The 24,442-nt window shown below is 31.6% G+C and overlaps 1 protein-coding gene across 1 annotated transcript in view; it reads left to right on the top strand.

Annotated features, from left to right (window-relative positions):
* LOC105344867 (uncharacterized) overlaps window positions 1-24,088 on the top strand; it is a 29,817-nt gene extending 5,729 nt beyond the window's left edge. The window contains exons 6-9 of the mRNA XM_066085257.1: window positions 6,839-6,931; window positions 14,624-14,716; window positions 20,652-20,744; window positions 23,963-24,088. Coding sequence (XP_065941329.1) covers window positions 6,839-6,931; window positions 14,624-14,716; window positions 20,652-20,744; window positions 23,963-24,004 — 321 coding nt within the window. The 3' untranslated portion in view covers window positions 24,005-24,088. The remainder of the gene's footprint in view (window positions 1-6,838; window positions 6,932-14,623; window positions 14,717-20,651; window positions 20,745-23,962) is intronic.
* Window positions 24,089-24,442: the final 354 nt, after the last annotated feature.

Genomic DNA, 24,442 nt, shown 5'->3' with positions numbered 1-24,442 from the left:
GTATGAAAACTCCACACCTCGGCACCGTAATTAAGAACACTGGCGACATATGTATCAAACACTTTTAGTTTGGATTCAATATTCAAAAAGTTTTCCTTACATGTTTTAAGTACACCAAATATATATACATTTGCTACCTTGTTGAGCCTGTATCTTCTGTGTTAGATTAAATTTACCATTAACACTCAAGGTCATGATTAAATCAAAGTACTGAGAGTACTGAAAGACGGGGTCTTGAAAGTTTGAATTCGTAATTGTCCTAGATTTCCTCGAATATGCTTCCAAAATTTATGAGTTTGAATTAGTTGTTACAATCTATGTTAATTCGGCTTTTTCGCAATTGTCTGATACTTTGTCTAAATTTTACCCAATCCTGGCCTTCATAATTGTAGAAAATTAACACAACGGTATATTATGTAAAATAAGACCCCAAGGAAAAATTTTAAATATTACTACTAACCGGGAAAAATAAAACAACTATATCAAAGTAGATAATTTTAAATAAGATTTATTCAATTTTGTGATCCAAGGGAAAATCCACAAGTCGGACGGTATCCGTAATAAAAGTTTTATGAAAACCCAGGAAACTCTAAAACTGCTGAAGTAACAAAGTGAACATTTGTATACCGATAACAAACACAGGCACCTGACGTTAGAAATATTTTTTTACAAGAACTTTGACAATAAAAAGATTTGTCACGGTCGCCATTTTGATTTTTAAGACCGACTTATCTGACACAATTTTCTTCATTTGCGAGTCATGCAAAAATAATATGTAAAAAGAAATCCGTTTGCCACTTACTACTGTTTTGTGTAAACTCGTGCATCACCTACACGAGTTACGATACAACCGTTCCTTTCATTAAGAATCATACTCCGAAAATCAGAGACATAAATAACAGAGATTGTCAACCCTGCCATTGGCGTGTAAATGTTACGGGACCAACCTTACTTTGAGAACTACAAGTGCAACAGCAATCTTGTATAAGTCATAAAATTTGAACCTGATAGTGAACATCAACCTGTAAATATTTTAAGCATGTTTTATTTATGAAATATTTACAAAAACTTTTAATTTAGTTTTTAAATTACTTTTGTAAAACTTTTCACAAAGTAATCGTAATGTATTACTTTGCTCATGTAATGGTAATATAATGCATTTCTTCAAGAAAATAATGTAATGGTAATGGTAATTTAATGCCCTAATTCATGAAGTAATGGTAATGTAATGCATTATTTTACAATGTAATTCACTCCAAGCCTGATTTCAACTAAGCCGGAAAACATGAACATTAACATTTAACTTGATTTTGCAAACGATAATATTGTATATATTATATGATGTATAAGTCTTCCAAAATGTATACTCTATTATAGATTATGCTTACAATGCATTGTTTAAAATTTAAATTCAGTTTAATCAACGAAAGAGCAAACGTACGAGAAGGCAAATTCAGACTTGTTTTTATTTTCTTTGTACAAAGTTCCTTTAGAGACGAACAGCAGTCGTACCGCAAGTAGACTGGAAGCCAATGAAACACCTAAATTTGTAAAACATCTGTGTATAACCCGTCCCGATTTTAACTTCGGCTTGCGCATGACTCGAAGTTTGGTAGTAATTAAGTGAAAGATCGTCAAAATAAAATTCACAATTTTTCAAAAATGGCACATTGCGTTTGGGAACTTTAATTTCGATTCCACCATCAACCTCTTTTATTGATTGAATCGTCAACGGCGCTGTGCATTCAGTTACGTAACTCATTCCACATTTGAACCCGAGCAAGAATGTTTTAATCAATAAAACTATTTGTTTATTTTCTAAATAGAACTTTGTTTATACACAGAGGACTTAAAAATATTAAATGCGTGTTTTTATGATACATATTTACTGAAATGCATGAACACTTTCTGCACTATTTTCTTACGCGTAGACTCAATTCATGTGTGCTACGCATGCCTTCCGGTTTGAGAATTCGGCTGACAGTAAACCAATAGACGGGGTCACGTGACCCCGTCTAATAATTGAAGCTATTTACCAGCTCGACCGGTTGCTTATTATAAAACCATCTTTAACTGTTAGGTAGTTTTGATCCTTTTCGGAATACAACAACTTTTGTTTTAGTCTCATTTACATCAATATTCCAACTTTCACTGTAAACATGCAAATTATCTTAGGTATTCTGAAGACCCTCCTTAGACTCAGACAGTAAAACAGTGTCGTCTGCGTACATCAAAAGAAACAATGAGATGTCTTAAAAATGAGTTGGTTCACATACACTATTAATGAATCAGATTCGATGTCGTTAATGTATAATGAAAATAAGAATAGAGAAAGTACCTCACCCTGCATTACTCCCCTTGTGGAACAACTCATAGAAATCTGATTCGAACTTCACACATGATTTAACATCACTTTAGAGTTTACGAATAACACTAAAAAAATTTCCCGTGACTCCGCTTGTAGCAAGTTTTTAAAACATTTTGTTTCTGTCGACACTGTCAAAAGCTTTTTTATAAGCTATAAAGCAAAAATATAACTTTTTACCCTTATTAATGTGATGTGAAATCATTCCGTGTAGTGCGGCATCTACAGTACCAAACCCTGGTTTAAATCCAAACTGTGCATCAGATATAACATCATTAGCAGAGGACCAATCTAACAGCCTATTATTTTAGACAGATATTAAAATCTTAGCCAGGTTACTCACTAGGGTAATTCCTCTCTAGTTATTAGTATCATTAGTAATATAACCATACTTATGTCGGTTATAATTTGCAATGATTGGTAATTAACCTAAGACGTGGCAATGGTTAAATACCAATCAATGGTGTGTACCAAATCATTTGGTATAGACAAAAATCCATTGTTCCTGGTGTGAAACATGCACTTATGTTAATATTAAAGTTTATTTGAATATTTCATCCTTAATTTTGTCTTTCCAACATTTATGACTTATGTTTTTATCCATGTGTCTCTTACTTTAACTTTTCACCTATTTCATGAAACTGCAAACATTGAGCAAATATGAGTTTATAGTAATTTTCAAAATGAATCTTTACCAAGCATTCACACTCAAATTCGACCAAAAGGTTTTCCCCAGATCTTGAGTTATCCAAAAAATATAATTATCCCCGTTTTGGACAACTACTCAATGTTTACCTGCTAAATAATTATTTGAATGCACCTTTGTTATCATGGCGGCTATACTATAAGTTATAAATGGTTGTGCATTGCATTAGTTTCATAACATTCCAGTACTCAATAGTGCAAAAAAAATATAATTGTTCTCATTATCATGAGAGATAAACAAAATAGGTTTAATCTACACTGTTTGTATGTGAAAACAAATATCACACATAAGTCGTAAACCATGTTAGCTTCATAAAAGCAAATGTCGTTTATTGAATTCATAACTAAATCTGCATATCTATATGTAATAAAATATACAGACAAATTTTAGATTAACACTATCATAGTATAAAGGATAAAACATTGTAGAGCTATCACAGCCTTAAAATACCGCCCAGAAAAACAACAACAGTTCATTTTTTTTGGAAACAGCATGGTTTATAAAATTTGATCATTTTTCGTGACTGAATCAAAATCTATTTTTTTTATAAATTGATTGAAAATTCCAAGTTATATACAAAACATTTTGCCATTTCACAGTTTAGACATTTATTTTATATTTAAGTTAATTTTGTTAAATTTGTTAATTTAAAAAAATTGATAAATTATACATGACGATCTAAGATTTTTGGAAACTACAATAATTCAACAAGTTCATGATATTTGTATTTACTTAAGGATGACGTTTACTCAGAATGAAAAAAAAATTCTACTGATGATAATGAAAAACCAACTATTGTGTGTTATAGACCTTACATGGTAGTGTTATTCTTCACTTTCAAAAAAGTAGGTCAATGACCTACTTTTTGAGTTAATGACCATTGAAGATTTTTTGAAAATTCAAGAAAAATCCATAAAAATTTACACTATGATTCAGGTTTTTTTTAATTGTGAAAATAATACCAATTGCTTAACTCTTTAACTCTGAAATACAGTTTATGAATGGTAGTGACATTAAATAGATACAAAGCATAAAGTTTTCATTCACAATTTTTATAGATATTCTAGTCCGAATTTCCTCTATCAGTTTTCAAAATACTACCCATTTTTTATTCAATATAACAAAAAAACTGAATGATGATAATGCTAAATCATTTATAGCATTAAACAAAGTATAATGACCTTTCTCTGCTGGTATAAAATTTATATGAGGCCAATGATCAAAATTTTGAGATATGGTGTCTTTTATCATTTTTAAGCATTTTTCAATATTTTTGTAGTGTGTGCCATGCGATTATCTAAACGAAAAAGCAAGATAAAACCAACAGAAAATAAGCAAAATTATGTTGACTACCAAATAAAATCTTAACTTTAAATATTATAGTACTACCAAAAATATTTCAGTGGAAAACAAAATCTGAAAAATTTAGTCCGAATTTTCTCTGTTTTGCTAAAAGTCAAACTTTGTCAGAGCCTAATTCCATAATTTATTAAAAATATCGATTGTTACATCAATAATAATTCATTTCATAAATACTTTTTGTATTTAAAACAAATTTTACTCATGAAATTGAACTTTTTAACAATCCAGATTTGAGAACTCAAACCCTGAGTAAACAACATCCTTAATTCTCAGTCTTTCCGGAATGTTTTTTTTATTCTTTCTTATCCCCTGAGCTGTTGTGTACTGCCAAGAATATACAGGAATGCCAAAAGAGAAATAATTAGTGATCTAGATCAGTCGAATTTTTTGATATTTTGCGATAAGTATTTTTCAAAACATAGTTAACGTACTAGCACAACAATTTTTGGTTGCGTATTGTATACTGACAACAATATATTAAAAAGTCGTTAAACGTTAAGGAATAAGTTAACTTTGCTTTGCTGATCATCGATATTATTCGAAATTTAAGTATTATTTACGACAGATTTAAAAAAAAGAATGTTGTTTATTCTCTAACTTGGAAAATCACTTCAGGTGTACGGTTTGACTTGATTAATGGGATAAAAAAAACCTTGTAAAACACTTTTCAGGTTAGTTTTGAAAATATAACTGTAGATTTTAGAAGCTGATTCACTTTGATAATCCACCGCATCACATGGTGACGTAGGGTGACTACAGTGGTAAACGAATTATTAGATTTAAAAACAAACCTCCATAAAAACCGAAATACCGAATTCTGTTTTAAATTGTTAAATATTCAAAACCTCCAACTGATTGCTTCAAAAACAAGTCAGATATTCTACAAATATTAAGACATGAATAGTCAAATGAAACATGTCTATTAAAATGAATTGTTTTAATGAAGGTAATAAGCGGTTCGTACATTAAAATTACATAAAATATCAAAAACTATACATTGCTTTAGTGTATCTTCATAATCCTTGTCTTCATTTATAATTGACGCAAAGAGAAAGATATAATAATTGGAACAAAATGTATGGGTATTCTCAAGGAATTAAAGTAATTACTGGATAAGCAAAGTAACGCAAAATTTGTTTTTAAGTTTACGAGGGTTGTTCGGAAAATATTGAGACATTTTCTCTTATTCTTTTAGTAAAAAAGATAAACTCTTGAAATTTCACCAAAACGTAAAGCAGGATAAAGATTATCAATGTGAAATGTTTCTTGTCCATGGCATGAATAGATCATTCCTGGTAAGCTGAACAACGTGCCTTCGTCCAGTCGGCGCAACTGCAAATATTTCTCAACGTCATTTTAACGCTTCTTATTGCTCCTGTGTTTTAAACACCTTACAAACGAACGGAAATAAAAATTATTCTTTATTTCTCATCTTTTTTTTCATTTCAAGATGTCATCATTTACATTTTCTCTCATTCTTGTTTTCTTTAGGGAAAAAATCGAGTTAATTTTACCCGGAAGTCTAATTGCTGTGAATGTCTCCTGCAGTCATTTTTTTTTATATATTTTAGAACTGTTGACAACAGTTAGTGAAAAATACTTGATACTTAATCCCTTTGGCATAATTCTAGTTAAACAATCAGGGAAAAAAATATGATAAACTTAAGCTCTATACCTTGTCTTGTCATCGTATAGTTTTTTATAGCAATTGCATGGCCTTAAAAGGTCTTCTTCTTCTGAGATTTCCACCAGTTTTACAGTTTTCAATGCACCGCCTTGACGTCAAAACTCAATGTAAAGTCGTCAGATTTCTATTGTTTGTTAAATATATGTGTACCATATCCGTATTTCAACTCGAACATCAGTGAAACTAAATTAAAAGTTAGTCGCAAAGAATAGCAAAATGAACCTATTTAATTTGATTTCTTTTATCATTAAATGTGATTCTACGGACACTTATAAAGTAAATCTTTAAGTTGTTAAATCTCCGAGTACAGGGCTGCGCCGGGTACCCCGACCACCGACTTGTTTATCTACCATCATAAACAAAATATTAAATATTCTTTTAATATTTCTTTGTTTTATTATTTGTTGGCGTTTCTTCAGTGTCTATGCCAATTTTCACCAAACTTCGTCCATCACAAAAAAAAATATTCGAGTTGTCTCAATAATTTCCGAACAACAATCCTAGCTCTTTATTATGGATTTAAATTAATTTGTTCCATTTCCAAACAGAATATTACGTTTAAATGCAATAAAAGGATGATTTTGTTATGAATATGTGTGTTTTTAAACGTATTTGTATTTTTGAACTGACTTTTTTTTAATGTGGATTTAGTACCAGTATTATAAAATGTCTTCAGAATTGTTTAGGTAAAGTGTTTTAAACCACGTGTTTCCTACAGATGTTGGATGTAACTCCGATTCAGAATGTCAGTATCATTCCTGTAGTAGCGTGGAGACACCCGTTTGTTCACTTGGAATCTGCAACTGCAAAGGTTTGTTTTTTAATAACAATGAATAACACATTTTCCTATAAGCAAAAAAAAACAAAAAACAAAAACAAAAACAAAAACAAAAAACAAAAACAAAAACAACAAAACCAAAAAACAAAAATAGAACTAAAACCAAAAGAGCAAAAAGCAAAAAACAAACAAAACCAAAAAAAAAAAAATAACGTAAAACATAATTTCTTTAGAAAAGTGTAAATCGATTTTTTGTCGAGGAAGTGCTTTGTTTATTATTATTATTAACAATTGTTATTTCCATTCTTACGTCGACTCGATATATCCCAGTGATCTTGAAATAAAAGATATCACAGAGTATGTGTCATCTGTTTCATATTGGGATATTTTAGTGGAAATGGACATTGATGGTAACCTAACAACAAAACTTCATGATAAACGCGATGACTTCATTTTTTCTATAGTCAACTTTCCTTACTTATGTAGCAATATACCTTCATTACCTGCATAATTATGGCGTGTTTTGTCTCTCAATTAATTCGATACGCAAGGGCATGTGAGGTACGTGTTGCTCTGCTTTGAATTTGTATTTCGTTTTATGGACTTTTTGAGATGGTTGACGGTTTGTTATTGTCATTTTTTCATTATTATTTTGTTTTTAAATAGGAAGCATGAGTCATGGTGTCTCAATGTTTTCCGACTGATATCAGTCAGTGAACTCTTACTATGTCCTATGAGAGTACATTACAAATATAACTTTGTAATAAGTAATTCAAGTAATGTTTGATTGACGCGGTTTGATCGGCCAGAGAATGATTTTGATAATTTGTTTTAATAATTTTACCACCATCACAAAGAACTGTTCTACAAAGATACAAAAATCAATCTGCGTGACGTTCCTTAAAAGATTTGTTCAAAGTATAGGTACTTATGAGCACAATTTTATTTTTTCTCAACATTTATGATTTAGAACTTGATAACAAGGAATTTACAGCTAGCTAAATAAATCTTATAATTTTAATTGGACGTTGTTTTACTTCGTTTTGAATTAATATATATGCCAAATAGGAGATTTGAAGCAATATGTCAGCAGATTATAAAAAGGACAAGCGAATAAAATATATAAGTTACAGAAGTGAATTATTGGATTGTTTTTCTAATATGAAATTGTCAATTAGTTTATATGGGATGTTACATAAAATCAAAATCTCGAGTAACTTTTAATATGTCATGCAAAATTTGTTTATTGATAATTGGACATACAAGGTATAAATGTTGTCTTCAACGAATAATCTTAATCTATATCTTACTGTACAATGAAAGTATTTTTTAAAACAATTAACCCTAATTAAATGGAACTTATGATTTTCAATTGATGAATGTATCTTATCTTCGACGAAAATAAAACGAAGAGACGGGAAAGAAAATTAAACTAGATGCTGTCATTAGACAGTAATACCCGCACCATGTGTTTGCCCCTAAATAACACTTTTTTGTACCAGTTTAATTAAAAATGAAGGCTACATGCAAGCTCTGGTAATACAATTAAAATTTATAATTTTCATAACTAAAGGATGAGATCTCTTCCCATATGATAATACACATCGTGACACGAGCAGCACTTTATGTGCAATTTCGGTTAGAACTGTTTGCAGTAAATTTTCAGTTAATCAATAATATTAACATTTTTTGTCATAGAAAGTATAATGGTCTATATAATTATTGCAAACAAAAATAAAAATTAAATTATGCCCCCTCCCCATGGCGGTTGCCGGTTTTAGATTTGCTTCTGTGTGCCTACATGAACATTATCGTGTGCACAGATTTAGAGAAGGGGTGGGAGTGAGGGGTCCAGACCCCCCCCCCCCCCCTCCCCATGAAAATTCATTTATACATGTATCAATTGTAAAATTACCAAAAATACACCTTGGACCCCAATGCTCTAACAGACATGTAAACGCTCTAACCCATTGCGCTTCCATGTTAGTCAACATTATTTGGGGGGTAAATATTTAATCAATATTTAATATACTTTATTGTTTATCTCAATAGGAAGTATACATGTACATCACAATATGCAGGTGTCCTGCGCCACCTTAAAGCTGTTATTTACCTAATGAAATAGTGCAAGTGGATTTGAAGAATAGTTCATAAAAATACATGCGTGTTACAAATGATTGATCTTTGTCAGAAGTTACGTACACAACACAGGTCTGCATGTCTCATACGCGAGTACTAGTTTTACCCAGCTCTTCGATTAGATGGATTCGTGTGTATACATACATGGATGTTGCTAAAACGCGAAACGGAAGGGAAAACGGAAAATCTTATCTAATGTTATTTACCTCATAAATTTGTTAATCATGCTAAAACGATATACTTTATGTACCTTTTTAATTTTTTTTGAAAGATTAGCAATATTAGATTATTTATTCAAGAATATCTATTTCCTCAAAATTAACAGTACATGCATTGACCACTATATTCTGTCCCAAAATATCCTCGATTCACTTTATGCTGTAATTTTATATATACCTCAGGGTTCAAGCGATTCTCTTTTAGAAGCATTAAACATTCTCATTATTCTTTCCTTAGAACGTCCTCCCTAGCTTATCAGCTGGTATAAAACACGGCTAAAAATAAAGAAGTCTACGGGGTTTTGCAATTCAACAGACCCAAATGATAGTGTTGAAAAAATTGTGCAAGGTCTTCTGAGTGACTTCCAAATGGAGAAAAGATGTCAAAATTTTCAATTATAAATCGTCCAAATGTGCTGCATGAATATTTTGGGATCGACAGACTATAGTCCCAATATATAATCGGAAAATCAAACCAGGCAACGTCTAGAGCTCTCTATTCGGATCATATGTATATAGCTGCTGGAATAAACAACTGCTTAGTAATGCAAACGTAAACAAAATTGCATTGCTAAAAATACTAGTTTCACAAATTACAAGTTTCACAAATTACCGGGCATTTTAATGTTTACTGTATTTTAATGTCGTCAGTCCTACGGTTTTTTTTCTTCCATCTCAATGATACTGTATCGTCTGTATGATAAAAAATCGTCTAGAACACCGAAAATTCAATTTTGATGTAAGTATATACATGTACATCATATTTGAAATATAAAAATACTCAAAACACGCATAAAACGCTTTCACTAACTGCGTACGTTACGCTGATATGCCAGCAATACCATATAAGAAAAATAAGTAAAAAGTTATCATCGTTACCTATCCTATTGCATTTGTAAAGTGTCTGTCATTTTAGTTGCAAAAGTTATTTTTTTTTCATTTGTCAGACTTACACTATTGAGTTGACCCCATATTGACCCTGTATAAACAATTTCTTATTAAATTTGTGTATTACATGTAAGTAAGTGTAGACACTTATCATTTTTATATGAGTAAATTATATTAGGAAGGAAGGAGTATTTCTTTCTTAATGTATTATAATGCATCAAATACAATGTAGGTCATGACCTTATGGGACTAGCTGTTCTGACCTCACGAAACAGGAAAATACAAAATATCTTCTAATGTCATTATGATGCATCAAATGGTGTAAAGTACATTAATGACCCCCAGGTATTGTCTTTAACCCCCCCCCCCCGCCTTTATAAAATAGGAAATGATATGATACACTGTATATTTTGTTAACTTCTGAGATCTGAGATCCTCGACATCCCTAAACCATATAATTTATTTTTGCTCTTTAATTGTGTCATTGCGCGTAAAATTGTATATACATTATGCCCCCTTGGAGACACCCTGACATTTTAAAACTAGATATAATAATGTTTTTTATCTTATTCATATGTTATACAGTAGTGTTTGATCCATGTGGGTAATTCATAACCTAATGATGTCACTGCTTTGTTTAGGAGACTTTACAATTGCCCCAAAAAGGCGAATACACATGGCAGTGATGCATAAAACATTTTGTTTATAAATCTTAAAAATTGAATTAAGCAATTTCCAAAATGTTAATGTGAATCACGAGAGAAAAAGCAATCAAGAAATGATTTGAAATTTGCTACTCATCTGTACACATGTAAGAATGTATTAAGAAGACTGAATCTTTATAACCAGGTTAGATGGGGGGGGGGGGGGTGAATGTGGAGTATAAACATTTATAATTTGAATCATTTATTGTTATTAATTTTAACTTGTCAATGAATACTACTTATTGATCCCAAGGTAGAAGTATGACCTCTGATCATATCTCAATAGATCATTTGTCAGTTATGCAAGGTGTAATGTAATTTTTTTTCAAGAATAACATTTTCTACCAGTTTATAAAAGTTTTTAGACACCCAAATTATATTTTGATTTTAATAGATCATTCGACAAGGGGGGGGGGAGAACTGTTTATATTTGAGTTTATTTGGGAGTGGGGGTTCCAAGTCATATATTTGACAATTTTTTAATGTAATTCAAATCAAGACTTAGCCATACTACAGCCATGAACATGAATAGTATAGAACAAAACATAAACTAATACATGTACATGTATATATACATAGGAAGTATTACAAAACAGATGATTGATCTATATCTGGGTTCTTAAATTGAATCATATATCATGTACATATTATATTATTGTTTCTTTGTTCAAGTCATTTATTATGGTATGTAGGTCATAATCCCGAGTGCTCTTCCTGAAATTATCAAATATCATAAAAACCATTGAGATCCCCACCTTAATCCAAAGATATTTTTCCTCCTTAGGTCATGCAGGCGCATCAGATCATTATGGCATGTAAGTCATGACCCTAAGGGGTCATCCTGACCCCCTTAGAATCAGAAATTGTCAATTATCTTTAAATTATTGATGTTTGATGATCCTATCTCTATTTAATCTTTATTATTAAGTCTATCGAATGAAATTTGAAGACTTATTGTTTTTGTACGGTTCTTAATACATGTATTATTATTCTTCGTCTTCTTTGTTTTCTTTCCCACTCTGAACTTGTTTCTCAGAGATGGCTGAACAGAATAGTACAAAACTCTAGGATATGATAGGCCTGCATATCTAGTTGTGCACCCTGGTTTGATTTATCTCATTTTGGGTTAGACAACCACTTTTCGGGGGGGGGGGGTCAAAGGGTGTGGGGTCTAACATTGAACCTTGTAGGTAGAATCGTAGACTCTATCGTAAATGGTAACTTGAAAACGGACAAAGATAATAATATAGGGTTTTCATAATCATATATTGACTGTTACTAGCAATATATAGGGTTTATTAGATCTGACCCCTGGGGTCATCCCCACCCCCCAGGAATTTGAAATTACCATATATCTCAGAAACTGTTATAATCATGACCCCTAAACCATATATATTCATGTTTCTGATGTCAAGGAGCATCAAATGTTATGTAGGCCATGGGCCCTGTGGGTGGTCCTGACCCCCTCAAACAGCAAGTCCCTTAATATCTTCAAAACAGTTGAGATCCCCACCCTTAAACATTATATATTCTTGTTCCTTGTGTCAAGATGCATCAGACGGTATGTAGTTCATGGGCCCCGGGGGTGGTCATGACCCCCCTCGAACAGGAAGTGCACGAATATATCAAAAACGGTTAAGATCCCCACCCCTTAACCATATATTTTCTTGATCCTTAAAGGGCATCAAAAGGTATGTAGGTAATGGGCCTCAGGGTAAAATTTAATTTTTCAAAACCGTAATGCACATCTATGGAACAGTTCCTATTATATCCCAAGATATGATGTGTCTATCCATGAAATCATAAAAGGAGTTCTAGGATCTATGTTTTCTTGGAGTGATAAACGTCAATTTTCTGCTACTTTTTGACTCCCTGGATGAAATTTCAATTTTTAAAACCTTACTGCACATCTATAGAACAGTCCCTATTATATCCCAAGATATGATGTGTTTATCCATTAAATCATAAGAGGAGCTCTTGGATCTATGGTTTTTTTTGAAGTGATAAACGTCAATTTTTCTGCTACTATTTGACTCCCTGGATGAAATTTAAATTTTTAAAACCTCACTGCACATCTATAGAACAGTCCCTATCATATCCCAAGATATGATGTGTCTATCCATTAAATCATAAGAGGAGCTCTTGGATCTATGTTTTTTTTAAGTGATAAACGTCAATTTTCTGCTACTTTTTGACTCCTTGGATGAAATTTAAATTTTTAAAACCTTATTGCACATCTTTAGGACAGCCCCAATTATATCCCAAGAGATGACGTAGCTACTCCAAAAGTTGTAAGAGGAGTTCTGGGAACCATACTTTTTTTTAAAAGTCATTTTTTGTTGCCAAAAATTCTGGAACCTCAATATGACACCCCCAATCATATTCTAGAAGATCATTTTGCTACTGCCAAAAAAATGACGTTTTTGAAACCATTTTTTTGTAAAAAAAAAAAAAAAACCGTCATTTTTCAGCCATTAAATGACCCCCAGGACAAAATTGAAAATTCCGAAACCTTATTGCACATCTATAGGATACCCTAAAATATATTCCAAAAGATGATTTTTCTACCGTTGAAAATGTAGGAGGAGTTCGAGGAATAAGGTTTTTTGTGAAAAAACGTCATTTTTTACCAATTATTTGAGCCCCAGGACTATCAGAGAATTTTACAAAACAACATGATACCCCAAATCAAACTCCAAGAGTTCGGTTTGCTGGTTTATAAGATGTAAGAGCAGTTTGAGAAAGTAAAACGTGACAGACGGACGGAAGGACGGAACAGAGTAACAACAATATACCCGAACTTTCTTTAGAAAGTGCGGGTATAATGAACGAAAAACAGATATATGATGTCAACACACATACTACAGCTATTCACACTTTTTTGTTACAGACATTGTGTGCCAAAACAATTCAGATTGTCAGTATCATCGTTGTGAAGCTAGTAAAACACCATGCTGTATTTTTGGTAGCTGCTTCTGTGAAGGTATAATATTCTTTCATATATTCCATCGAAGTCGATTAATTGTAAATAAAAGGGTTCAACCTTTTTAAAAATCTACAACAACAACGGCTACTGCAGCGTATGATGAGTCAACGTTTTAAATTGATTTCTGAACAAAAGCAAAGAATAATTGGTCTTTAAGAAGTTACATCTAAGCGCAGTAAAGAATTTTTTCCTTTACATAAAGTTAAGATTTGATAAAGTACATTGATCAACTAAGTTGAAAAATGCACCAAACACGCTCGTGTATCTTAAAGGCTTGCAAATATGATGCGGAGCTGAACTTAATGTAATCAGTGTATACTTACCATAAATAATGATTTTATCTCCCATGTGAGTGTTTTATCTTGGGCAAGGGGTTATATAAAAGAACATACACCAAGGTAAGGCGAATGCAAAATTAAAACAAATTCCGAAATTAAAAATCAGAAGTGAATTATTGATATGTTTTTCTATTATGAAATCGTTGGTTAGTTTAAATGGGATGTTACGGAAAATATGTCATACAAACATTTTTTATTGATAATTGGACATACAAGGTTTAAATGTAGTCTTCAACGAATAATCTTAATCTATATTTTACTGTAAAACGAAAGTATTTTTAAAAAAATTTACCCAAAATAAATGGAAGTTATGATTTGCAATCGATGAAAGTATCATATCTTCGACGAAAATAACATGAAGAGACTGAAAAGAAAATTAAAATAATATGAACGAAAATCAGAGACATGTGCTCAACACAATAACTACCGCTATTCACACTTTTTTGTTACAGACATTGTGTGCCAAACCAATTCAGATTGTCAGTATCATCGTTGTGAAGCTAGTAAAACACCACACTGTGTTTTGGGAAGCTGCTTCTGTGAAGGTATAATTTTTTTTTCAAATATTTTATCGAAGTCAATTAATTGTAATCCTAAAGGGTTACACCTTTTTAAAAATGCGTAAATCAGAGTAGCTGAGCTGGCACTATACTTTTATAGATATTTTTATGCCTTGCCATGCCTATTCCCTGGGCGCATAGTGTTTATCATATATATCTGCAATCAATCTCTGCCTCCGGTTATCACACCCAACGTTTAGTTAATATTCGATCCAGCATTAAACTCCAAACAAAATTATGATGTTGATCTCAAAAACTCTCGGTCAAATGCACGCATTTTAAAATGATTGCAAGTGTTATGTTTTAATTATGATATTTATCAGATTTAACTTTGAGTCATTGTCATACTTTATGCTCAGTAGATTTATATATAACTTATCTGACATGTTCTAATAAGCTGCATCTAAAAGACTGTATCGGATAAATAAGCCAGTGAATAGGTGGCATTTTGCATCCGACTAAAGCACAGTTTAGCAAATATTCATTTTAACTACTGTAAGTCGTTTTAATTCCACGGTGTTAAAATTTCACGATTTCACAAAAGTACCAATCGCTGTGGTTTTAATTTCACGCTTCAAGAAAAACAGTTGATCAAAGTAAAAGTATTAACACGTTTTTAAAAACTTATGTTAGTATTTACGATGGGTTTAATTACGCGGAAAAATGATAAATCGCGAACATAGTGAAATTAAAACCATCGTAATTATTTGCCAATCTACAGTACTGTAATTTTTTTAAAAAGAGTTTATTGCAAGATGAGTGGATATGTCCTACAATAGTGAGCAATTCATGTTTTAAAAATGACGAGCATTCAATCATTCTTTAGAGCTTTTTTCGCTATATATTAGAACAATTTATTACATATAATATTTACTTGAATAATTATCAGGAATATTAAATCTTGAAGGAAAACTGAATTCCCGTAAGACAAAGCAATTATTAATTAAAAGCTGACTGACTGGAAAAACTCCAATTGTTTAAGAAATAAAATTCATAAAGGATTATAAGATATTATAACATCTTTTTTTTTTTTAATTCATACAGAATAATAAGAAATCCTACGATTTGCTAATGTCCCTTTATAAAAAGTCCATCTTGGCAATGCATAAATATTCAGCAGTTAAAAATCAATCTATGTTACTATGTTGTTATTGTACTTCATCTTATCATATACTTCAGTGTTTACCTAGCTACATGCACAAATCACTCTGGAACTTATCATTAACAATGCCATTGATGATAGCTTTTTGGACAAATTAAAGGGAAAAAAGGATATGACTCAATTGTATAGACTCAACGGTTGTTTTCTTCCACTATGGAAATTATATCTACAACAACAACGGCTACTACAGCGTATGATGAGTCAACGTTCTAAATTGATTTCTAAACAAAAGCAAAGAATAATTTGTCTTTAAGAAGTTACATATAAGCGCAGTAAAGAGTTTTTTCCTTTACATATAGTTAAATTTTGACAAAGTACATTGATCAGCTAAGTTGAAAAATGCACCTAACCACGCTTATATATCTTAAAGGCTTGCAAATATGATGCGGAGCTAAAAGTCTGCAAAAACTGAATGTAGACAGTGTACCCTTACCAAAAATAATGATCTCTCATATGAGTGTTTTATCTTGAGCAGGGGTTTATATAAGAGAATATACACCAAAGGTAAGGCGAATGCAAAATTAAAACAAATTCCGAAATTAAAAATCAGAAGTGAATTATTGAATTGTTTTTCTATCATGAAATCGTTGATTAGTTTAAATGGGATGTTACAGAAAATCAAATCTCGAGTAAATCTTAATATGTCATTCAAACATTTGTTTATTGATAATTGGACATACAAGGTATAAATGTGGTCTTCAACAAATAATCTTAATCTATATTTTACTGTACAATGAAAGCAGGTAAAAAAATTTTTTTTACCCAAAATAGATGGAACTTATGATTTTCAATTGATAAAAGTATCGTATCTTCGACGAAAATAACATGAAGAGACGGAAAAGAAAATTAAAACTAGACACGATCTCGTTGCGAGCAACGAGGAGGTCTTCCGTCTGATTTTAGAATTTAAGATATATGTTCGATCTTGATTTTGCTGTGAACAACGAAACATGTTTAAGAATAGAAAAACAGGGTGTACATTCTAAGGGCAAGTTACTATTTTGTTTCAGGTGTAAGAGCTTTGTTCAACAAGTGTTTACAAATTCGTCACCATTCTTGAGATAACTAAGAGAAAAACGTTTTAGGGGCCGGTCCATTTTCTCCTTATTGGAACCACTGTGCCAAAGTTTGAAGGTTGCAAGATTAAGGTTGTAAGATAAATATATTTGCTTCTATAATACATTAAAGAATATACCTAGGTAAAGAGCAAGAGAAAAAAAAACTTAAGAGCTCTTTTAGGTCCCTTATATTAGGGGCCAGCCCCTTTTTCGTGGTATCAAATGAAAGGTCATTTAATTTTAAAGACATTTTGTTCAACAATTGTTTAGAAATTCGTTACTGTTTTTGAGATATCTGAGAAAAAAAGTTTTAGGGGCCGGTCCCTTATCTTCTTATTAAGGCTACTTAACCAAATTTTGAAGGTTGCATGATTTAAGGTTTATTTTTTTCGAGCATGTTTTCTTCTATACTGCATTTCAAAATAATTTAACTTTTGGCGATAAAGGTATCAAAGTTTTGGATTTTGACCCCCTTAAAACCCCTAATTACGTAACACACGAAACAATCGTTATGCTGTCGGTGTTTATAACTGAAAGATAAACATATTTGCTTCTATAATTTATTACAAAATATCCCTCGGTAAACAGCTAGAGATAACAGATTTTAGAGCCCTCTAGGTCCTTAATATATGGGGCAATCCCCTTTTTTGTGCTATCAAATGAAAGATCATTTAATTTTAAAGAAATTTTGCTCAACAGTTGTTAGGAAATTCGTTACTGTTTTTGAGATATCTGTAAAAAAAACGTTTTAGGGGACGGTCCGTTATTTCCCTATTAAGGCTACTGAACCAAATTTTGAAGGTTGGATTATGTTAAATATCATTTTGAGCCTCTTTTTTCTATACTGCATTTCAAAATAGTATTCCTTTTGGAGGTATGGGTAATCAAAGTTTTGAATTTTGCACCCACCCACCCCCCCCCCTAATTACGTAACACATGAGAAAATCGTTATGCTGTTGGACTTCATAACTGCAATATAATAATATTTGCTTCTATAATCCATTTCAAAATATCCCTCGGCGATGAGCTATCGATATAAGATTTTAGAGCCCTCTAGGTCTCTAATATATTGGGCCAGCCCCCTTTTCTTGGTATCAAATGAAAGGTTATTTAATTTTAAAGACATTTTTCTCAACACTTGTTAAGAAATTCGTTACCGTTTTTGAGATATCTGAGAAAAACATTTTAGGGGCCGGGCCCTTATCTCCTTATTTGGGCTGCTGAACCACAATTTGAAGGTTGCATGTTGTTAAGTACATCAATGTAAGACCTTAACAATAGGGGAAAAACTGAAGAATTACAATAATGTATTCCGTTGGAAACGGAAGACCTTAACAATTAGAAAAGTTAATAAGAAACAATAGAATAATGGAAGGATTTTCCGCTGAAGACGGAAGACCCTAATAATTAAAGACAGTATTTGTCTAAATCTTAATGGAAGAGTATTTTCAACTTGTACTACAGTCCAACAATTCTTTATGTTGAATATTATAGTTAGAAAATCCAATAAAGAAAAAGAAAAAGAAATTGGCTCCGGTGAGATTAGAACACACAGCCTTTGCAGGTGTCATAGCAGTATTTGAGCGAAGGTTCACGTCAAAACATGGCTGACGCGAAATAATTCCCGAATTTCTTTTTGAATTTGGGGCATTTCCGCTCGGGACAGGAGCTTAATTTTTGTATGAGATGAAAAACAACGTGTGAGATGTCTGACTACACAGGTTTGGTAACAGTGCGAGGTCATTTGAAATATTGATGCGTGTTTGTGTCTGGAGGGGGGTGAAAAGACCCGATCTTGATTTTCGTCGTAAATAAATCGAAAGTAGAATTTTAAGGTGTGGATCTCGGATTCGGTTAACGACATTTAGAGGAAGTAAAGGCCTAAAACAATGACTGATGCATTTTGCACATGTATTTCAGTGTTGTGGTGTTTTTTCTCGTGTCGTTTACTATTGTGTTTGACTGTTTTATTTCAACAGGATTGATAAAATCTTTATAAATGTTGAAATAACGAAATAAGTAACACGTAAATTTATTCGGTAAAAATTTGATGACAGTAATTTCCACAGTTCTAACATCCATAAGTAGTCCACACGCTATCGTAGATACAGACTAAACGGAAAACAAGAAATATACCTGCAACAGAAATATTACGCGGCTGCTTACATCCTTAGAACTATGTAAATTTTAAGTCCCCGTACTGGCTATACCCGCCGCTTGGTCTCAGGAATTTCTTTTTAACTGTTCAATCCGCTGCATATTTGGCAGACAATAAGAATGGGGACCGAGGTACATTTACACAAAATTTCATTAGGATTGAGTGAAGGGCTCGGGAGTTAGAATTTTTTTCTACAGTACATGTCAAGCACGACATTCGAAACTCAAATGCCCCAAAACTCATAACTCGCTTAAAAATGAACGAATTGGTCTGGTCATTGGTACAAAAATCAAGAATGGTACTGGGTTGAAATAAAAAGTTCAAATTGAAAGATCTAGTAATAGGGGCCAGTACCTTTTTCTTGGAAACCTTTTAAATGAAAATTTATTTGATTTTAAAGACATTTTGTTCAACAATTTTTTGGAAATTTATATTACATATAAAAATATATTACAATATATTTCTCAGTAAAGTGCTATGGAAGAAAGACTTTACAGCCCTTTTGGCTCCTAAACTGAAGAGCCAGCCCCTTTTTCTTGGCATCAAATGAAAGGTCTTTTGATGTTAAACATATTTTGTTCAAGAAGTGTTTAGAAATTCGTTGCCGTTTTTGAGCTATCTGGGATAGGACGTTTTAGGGGCCGACCCCTTATCTCCTTATTGGGGCCAGATAACGAAACTTTTATGATTGAATATTTTTTAAAACGCCATTCTTTTATTCTATATTGCTTTTCAAAATATTTGTCCTTTTTGAGATATAATTGATCGAAGTTTTGGACTTCTGGTCCCTTAAAACCCCTTATTACGTAACGCATGATAAAAATTTTATAATGTATAGTTTTATAAGTGAAAGATAAACATTTTTGCTTCTGAAATATAGAACAAAAAATTTCTCAGTAAAGTGCTTTGGAAGAAAGACTTTACAGCCCTAATGGCCCCTAATTTCAGCTAGCCCCTTTTTCTTGACATATAACGAAAGCTCTTGTAAATACAAATTTTATTTTTTCTATATGTTATGTTGAAATATTTTCAGGAAAAGAGATAAAGATCTGAAAAAACCATTAAAAATTAAGTCGTTTTTTCAAACTCGATTTTCGGGTCCAGGCGAGCTTCGACGCCTTTGAAGCCAGACAACCATAAATGCATTTAAACACATCTACAATCTTTTGTCTACAATCCCTGAAAATTTGAATTCAATATCTTTTTTCGTTTAGGAGGAGATAGCAGGACAAAATGGCCCTCTAAAAATCACTAAAACGTCAATATCTCCCGAACGGAAATGACGTCATTACAATAAAAAAGCCATATACAAGGTTTTTATCAATATCTACAAGATCTGAAATTTTTACGGAAATCGGTCGAGTCGTTTTCAAGAAATCGCTTGTACAAAAATGCGTAAGAAAAAAAAATAAAAGGGAAAAAGAAACAAAGCAATAACAGTAAGGTCTTCCGTTGGAAACGGAAGACCTTAATAATATGAACGAAAAACAAGTACACGTGTTCAACACACTCAGTACCGCTATTCACACTTTTTTGTTACAGACATTGTGTGCCAAACCAATTCAGATTGTCAGTATCATCGTTGTGAGGATAGTAAAACACCATACTGTGTTTTTGGTAGCTGCTTCTGTGAAGGTATAATTTTCTTTCATATATTTTATCAAAGTCGATTAATTGTAAATAAAAGGGTTCAGCCTTTTTAAAAATGCGTAAATCAGAGTAGCTGAGCTGGCACTATATTTTAATAGATATTTTTATGCCTTGCCATGCGTATTCTCTGGGCGCATAGTGTTTATCGTATACTCTGCCTCCATTCATTACACCTAACGTTTAGTTGATATTCAATCCAGTATAAATATTTAACAGTTAAAAATCAATTCATGTTATTATTTTCTTATTATACTTCATCCTATCATATACTTCAGTGTTTACCCAGCTACATGCACAAATCGGTCTAGTGCTTTTAGTTTCGAAATAAAAATACTGCCTCGTGTTTACAGTCTATTTTCTAAAATCTAAGTACTTCTAGTCACATATAAAATCTAGACGTTTATTGATTTAAAATTTTAAATTTTACCTTCATTAATTGTTGGATTAAACGTAATTTAGAAATTTTTATTGCTGCTGCAACAATTATCATGCTTAGAAGCGACCCCCCCCCCGGATTAATTTTCGATCCGCGCCTTGCAGCAATGTTAAGGCGTCCCGATACTAAAATACGACTGAAAAAACAATATTATTTGAATCATTGCAAAAATACTTTGACCGAGAGTATTTCTTAAAATCTATGTTACATTTATTGACACTGATGTTGATTTTGATGCATTTTTGTGACATCATATGTACTTTGTAATCACGTGACGGGCGAATCCTAATATTGCAAATGATCTATTAAAAGGGGCATGGTCACGATTTTGAAAAAAAAATCATTTCTCCGATTCTAACGTTTACAATGCTTCAGTAAGGCATTTTTATTATTCAATCAAAATTTGAAGGTCATTTGTTGAGTTATAAGCGAGTTACAGAACTTACAATTCTTTGCTATGTAAACAAAGCCTTTGTTTACATTTTGAATGTTGAAGTGAAAATTACAGTTTTAGACCAAAAATAATGTGTTAAACGTTAGGAGCTGTTTGTTTTTGCTTAAAATGAATAAGAAGATAGACAAATCAGTTTGAAAAAGATTTTTACTGGTATATTTAACATATGTAATCAAAAACAGGACACAAGCCCTGTTTACATTACAAAGAGTTGTGAGCCCTGTATCTTGCTTATAACTCTACGATTGACTCTCAAAATTCATTTTGATCATTAGAAATGCATTCCTTAAACATTGTAAATAATAAAAACAGAAAAATAAAATTTGACCAAAATCGTGACCATGCCCCTTTAAATCGCATTACATGGCTCGTGTAAATAATGTTCTTGTATTTGAATGTTTGCAAATGCAAACTCTGAAAACAATAAAAATGTATATTTGTATTAATGTAAACTCTAGTCTGTGTCGACAGATTCTTACTTCTTCTAATTGCTTTTACTCACTTCTTCAAATTCACATGGATTTCATTTAGTTATCTTACAAAAACTCAACTATATGGATTTCTAAATAAATAAAAGTACGAATGCAACAAATGAGCAATGACTTAAATAAAAAATGCTTATGTCTGGAGATCATAAAAATATCAAATAACTCTAAAAAAAAACATTATTTGCAAACCCTATTTGCAATTCAAAATCAGACTGCCACAATCATCACTGACAAATCGACGAAAGTGTGCATTTTATTCATGGCAGCTGCTTATGTGAAGGTATGTTCTTAATGCAACAAAATACTACAAATTTTACAATCATGAAAACATCTTTTTTTAAGTAAAATTTTTATAAAGCAAAATGTTTGGTAAATTCCTATGATTACTTGGTACATCTACAAAATAATTGTATATTAAAATGCAATTTTCAATACACATTGTATTTATAGGGTCATTTGTCAAAACATATTTATCTTTTAAATGTGATTTTTACTAAATCAATTAACATTGATAAAATTCCAGTTACTTTGCACTATTTATAACCCTTAGTATTGCTTAACAAGGTTAAACCTTGAAGTGTAAATGTATTGTCGATGTTTATGTTAACTTGAAAACTATAATTCTGTCACCCAAGAGATCTTTTTCAAAAAGGATTAAATCTAGTATTTTCAAAGTTTCGATCCAATAGTATCTCAGCTCCTATGTAGGAATAACATTCCATAAATATTCACCCCTTAAGATTCATTACCACTTACCGCAGGTGCAAAAAGTATTGTCATTGAAGTGGCATCCTCGCATTGTTAATACGCATTAAACTAGGTACGTTTCTTACAGAAACTTTTTATAAAAGCTGTTATCGATCAGTTTAACAGATGATCAATGTTTTTGTTATAAAAATATCATGCAATGATGCTGATGCATCCTCCTATAAGCCTTGTTATACAATAGCAAGTTTCCATAGCTGATAAAGGTAAATAATACAAAATAGCGAAAGTTAAAATTATCAGTTCATTAACCATATCAAAATGAAGTTAATTATCAAATGACAACTATATCAGTCTCCAATTATATACAACACAATAACTTAAAACATTGTGCAGGATACCTAATGAAAACGATTTTTTTTATTTAGCGTCTACTATGTTCGACGTAAAATGGTTTCTCAAATGTTTAGCATGTTTTTAAATAATCGTATATTAACGTCCCTATTCTAACATATAAATGCATGGCATTTTGCAATATACTTGATTTAGCGAAAGTTACTTTCCGCGAAATAGAAAACATAGCCAGATGTAATAACTATACAGTATGCCATTTGATAACCTAGTTATGTTGCATTTTTGCCGATCAAACTTATTTTACAAAAACATAAATAGAAATAGAGTAAGTTATGTGGCAGACCATTTTTGAAAGCAATAATAACCGTATATCTCAAACCCTTTTGAATTATAACCTACTGTTTAAAGAAAAGCGGAATAAAAGTTTAAAAAGAATTCCCATTTTACAGAAACAGTTATGTTTTTACTGGGAAAAATTCCGATTTGACTTAAATTACAACTTACATCGCAGCGTGGCTTGGCAATATTGTTAATATTAAAACATTTCCTCTAATTCTTTATCAAAATGACGAATAACTAGTATGTTGTTTAAAAATATTCTTATATTACATTGCTTGGCTATAAATAAAATAGGTACAAAGCACACAATGGTTATGGTCATGGTTGTATTATGAATAAAAAAGTAGCTGTTTTTCTGTTTTGTTCATATTTTAGAAAATATGCAAACTTTTGAAATAGTTGTTCTACATTTTATCTTACTTTGTAGCAACAACTTCAACAGAAGCAGCAACTACCACCTCATTTATAAACACCGCAATGACAACACCAGCAATATCACCACTAACAGCAACACAACATACAACGAAAACAACAAATCTACTAACAACACCTGGTAAATCATAAATTTGTCTTGCCTGGACGTTCATAATTCTCTAACTTTGCCACCATTTAAATAATTTCCATATATCTCATTTTTGTCGTGAATAAACGCGAGAACTTTTGGACCGAATATACACAAAACTTTATTATAATCTATGTTATTTCAAACAAGAACCATTTTGAAGAACAGATAGTAGGAATAAACACATTGAAGTTTTAAATAATCTAGAGTAAATAGCATCCGTTTATGGTCAGGATCGAGTAAATGAGAGGTGTCTACAGTTACAGATTAAGGAAACTCAATAATATAAATTCTTTCCATATGCTACATAACAATATCTTTGTTTTATAGGGTCTATTAAAGGGA

This window comes from Magallana gigas, chromosome 5, assembly GCF_963853765.1.
Source record: "Magallana gigas chromosome 5, xbMagGiga1.1, whole genome shotgun sequence".
Lineage (NCBI taxonomy): Eukaryota > Metazoa > Mollusca > Bivalvia > Ostreida > Ostreidae > Magallana > Magallana gigas.
Note: the sequence above shows the minus strand (reverse complement) of the source record. Positions and strands in the feature narration are given on the sequence as shown.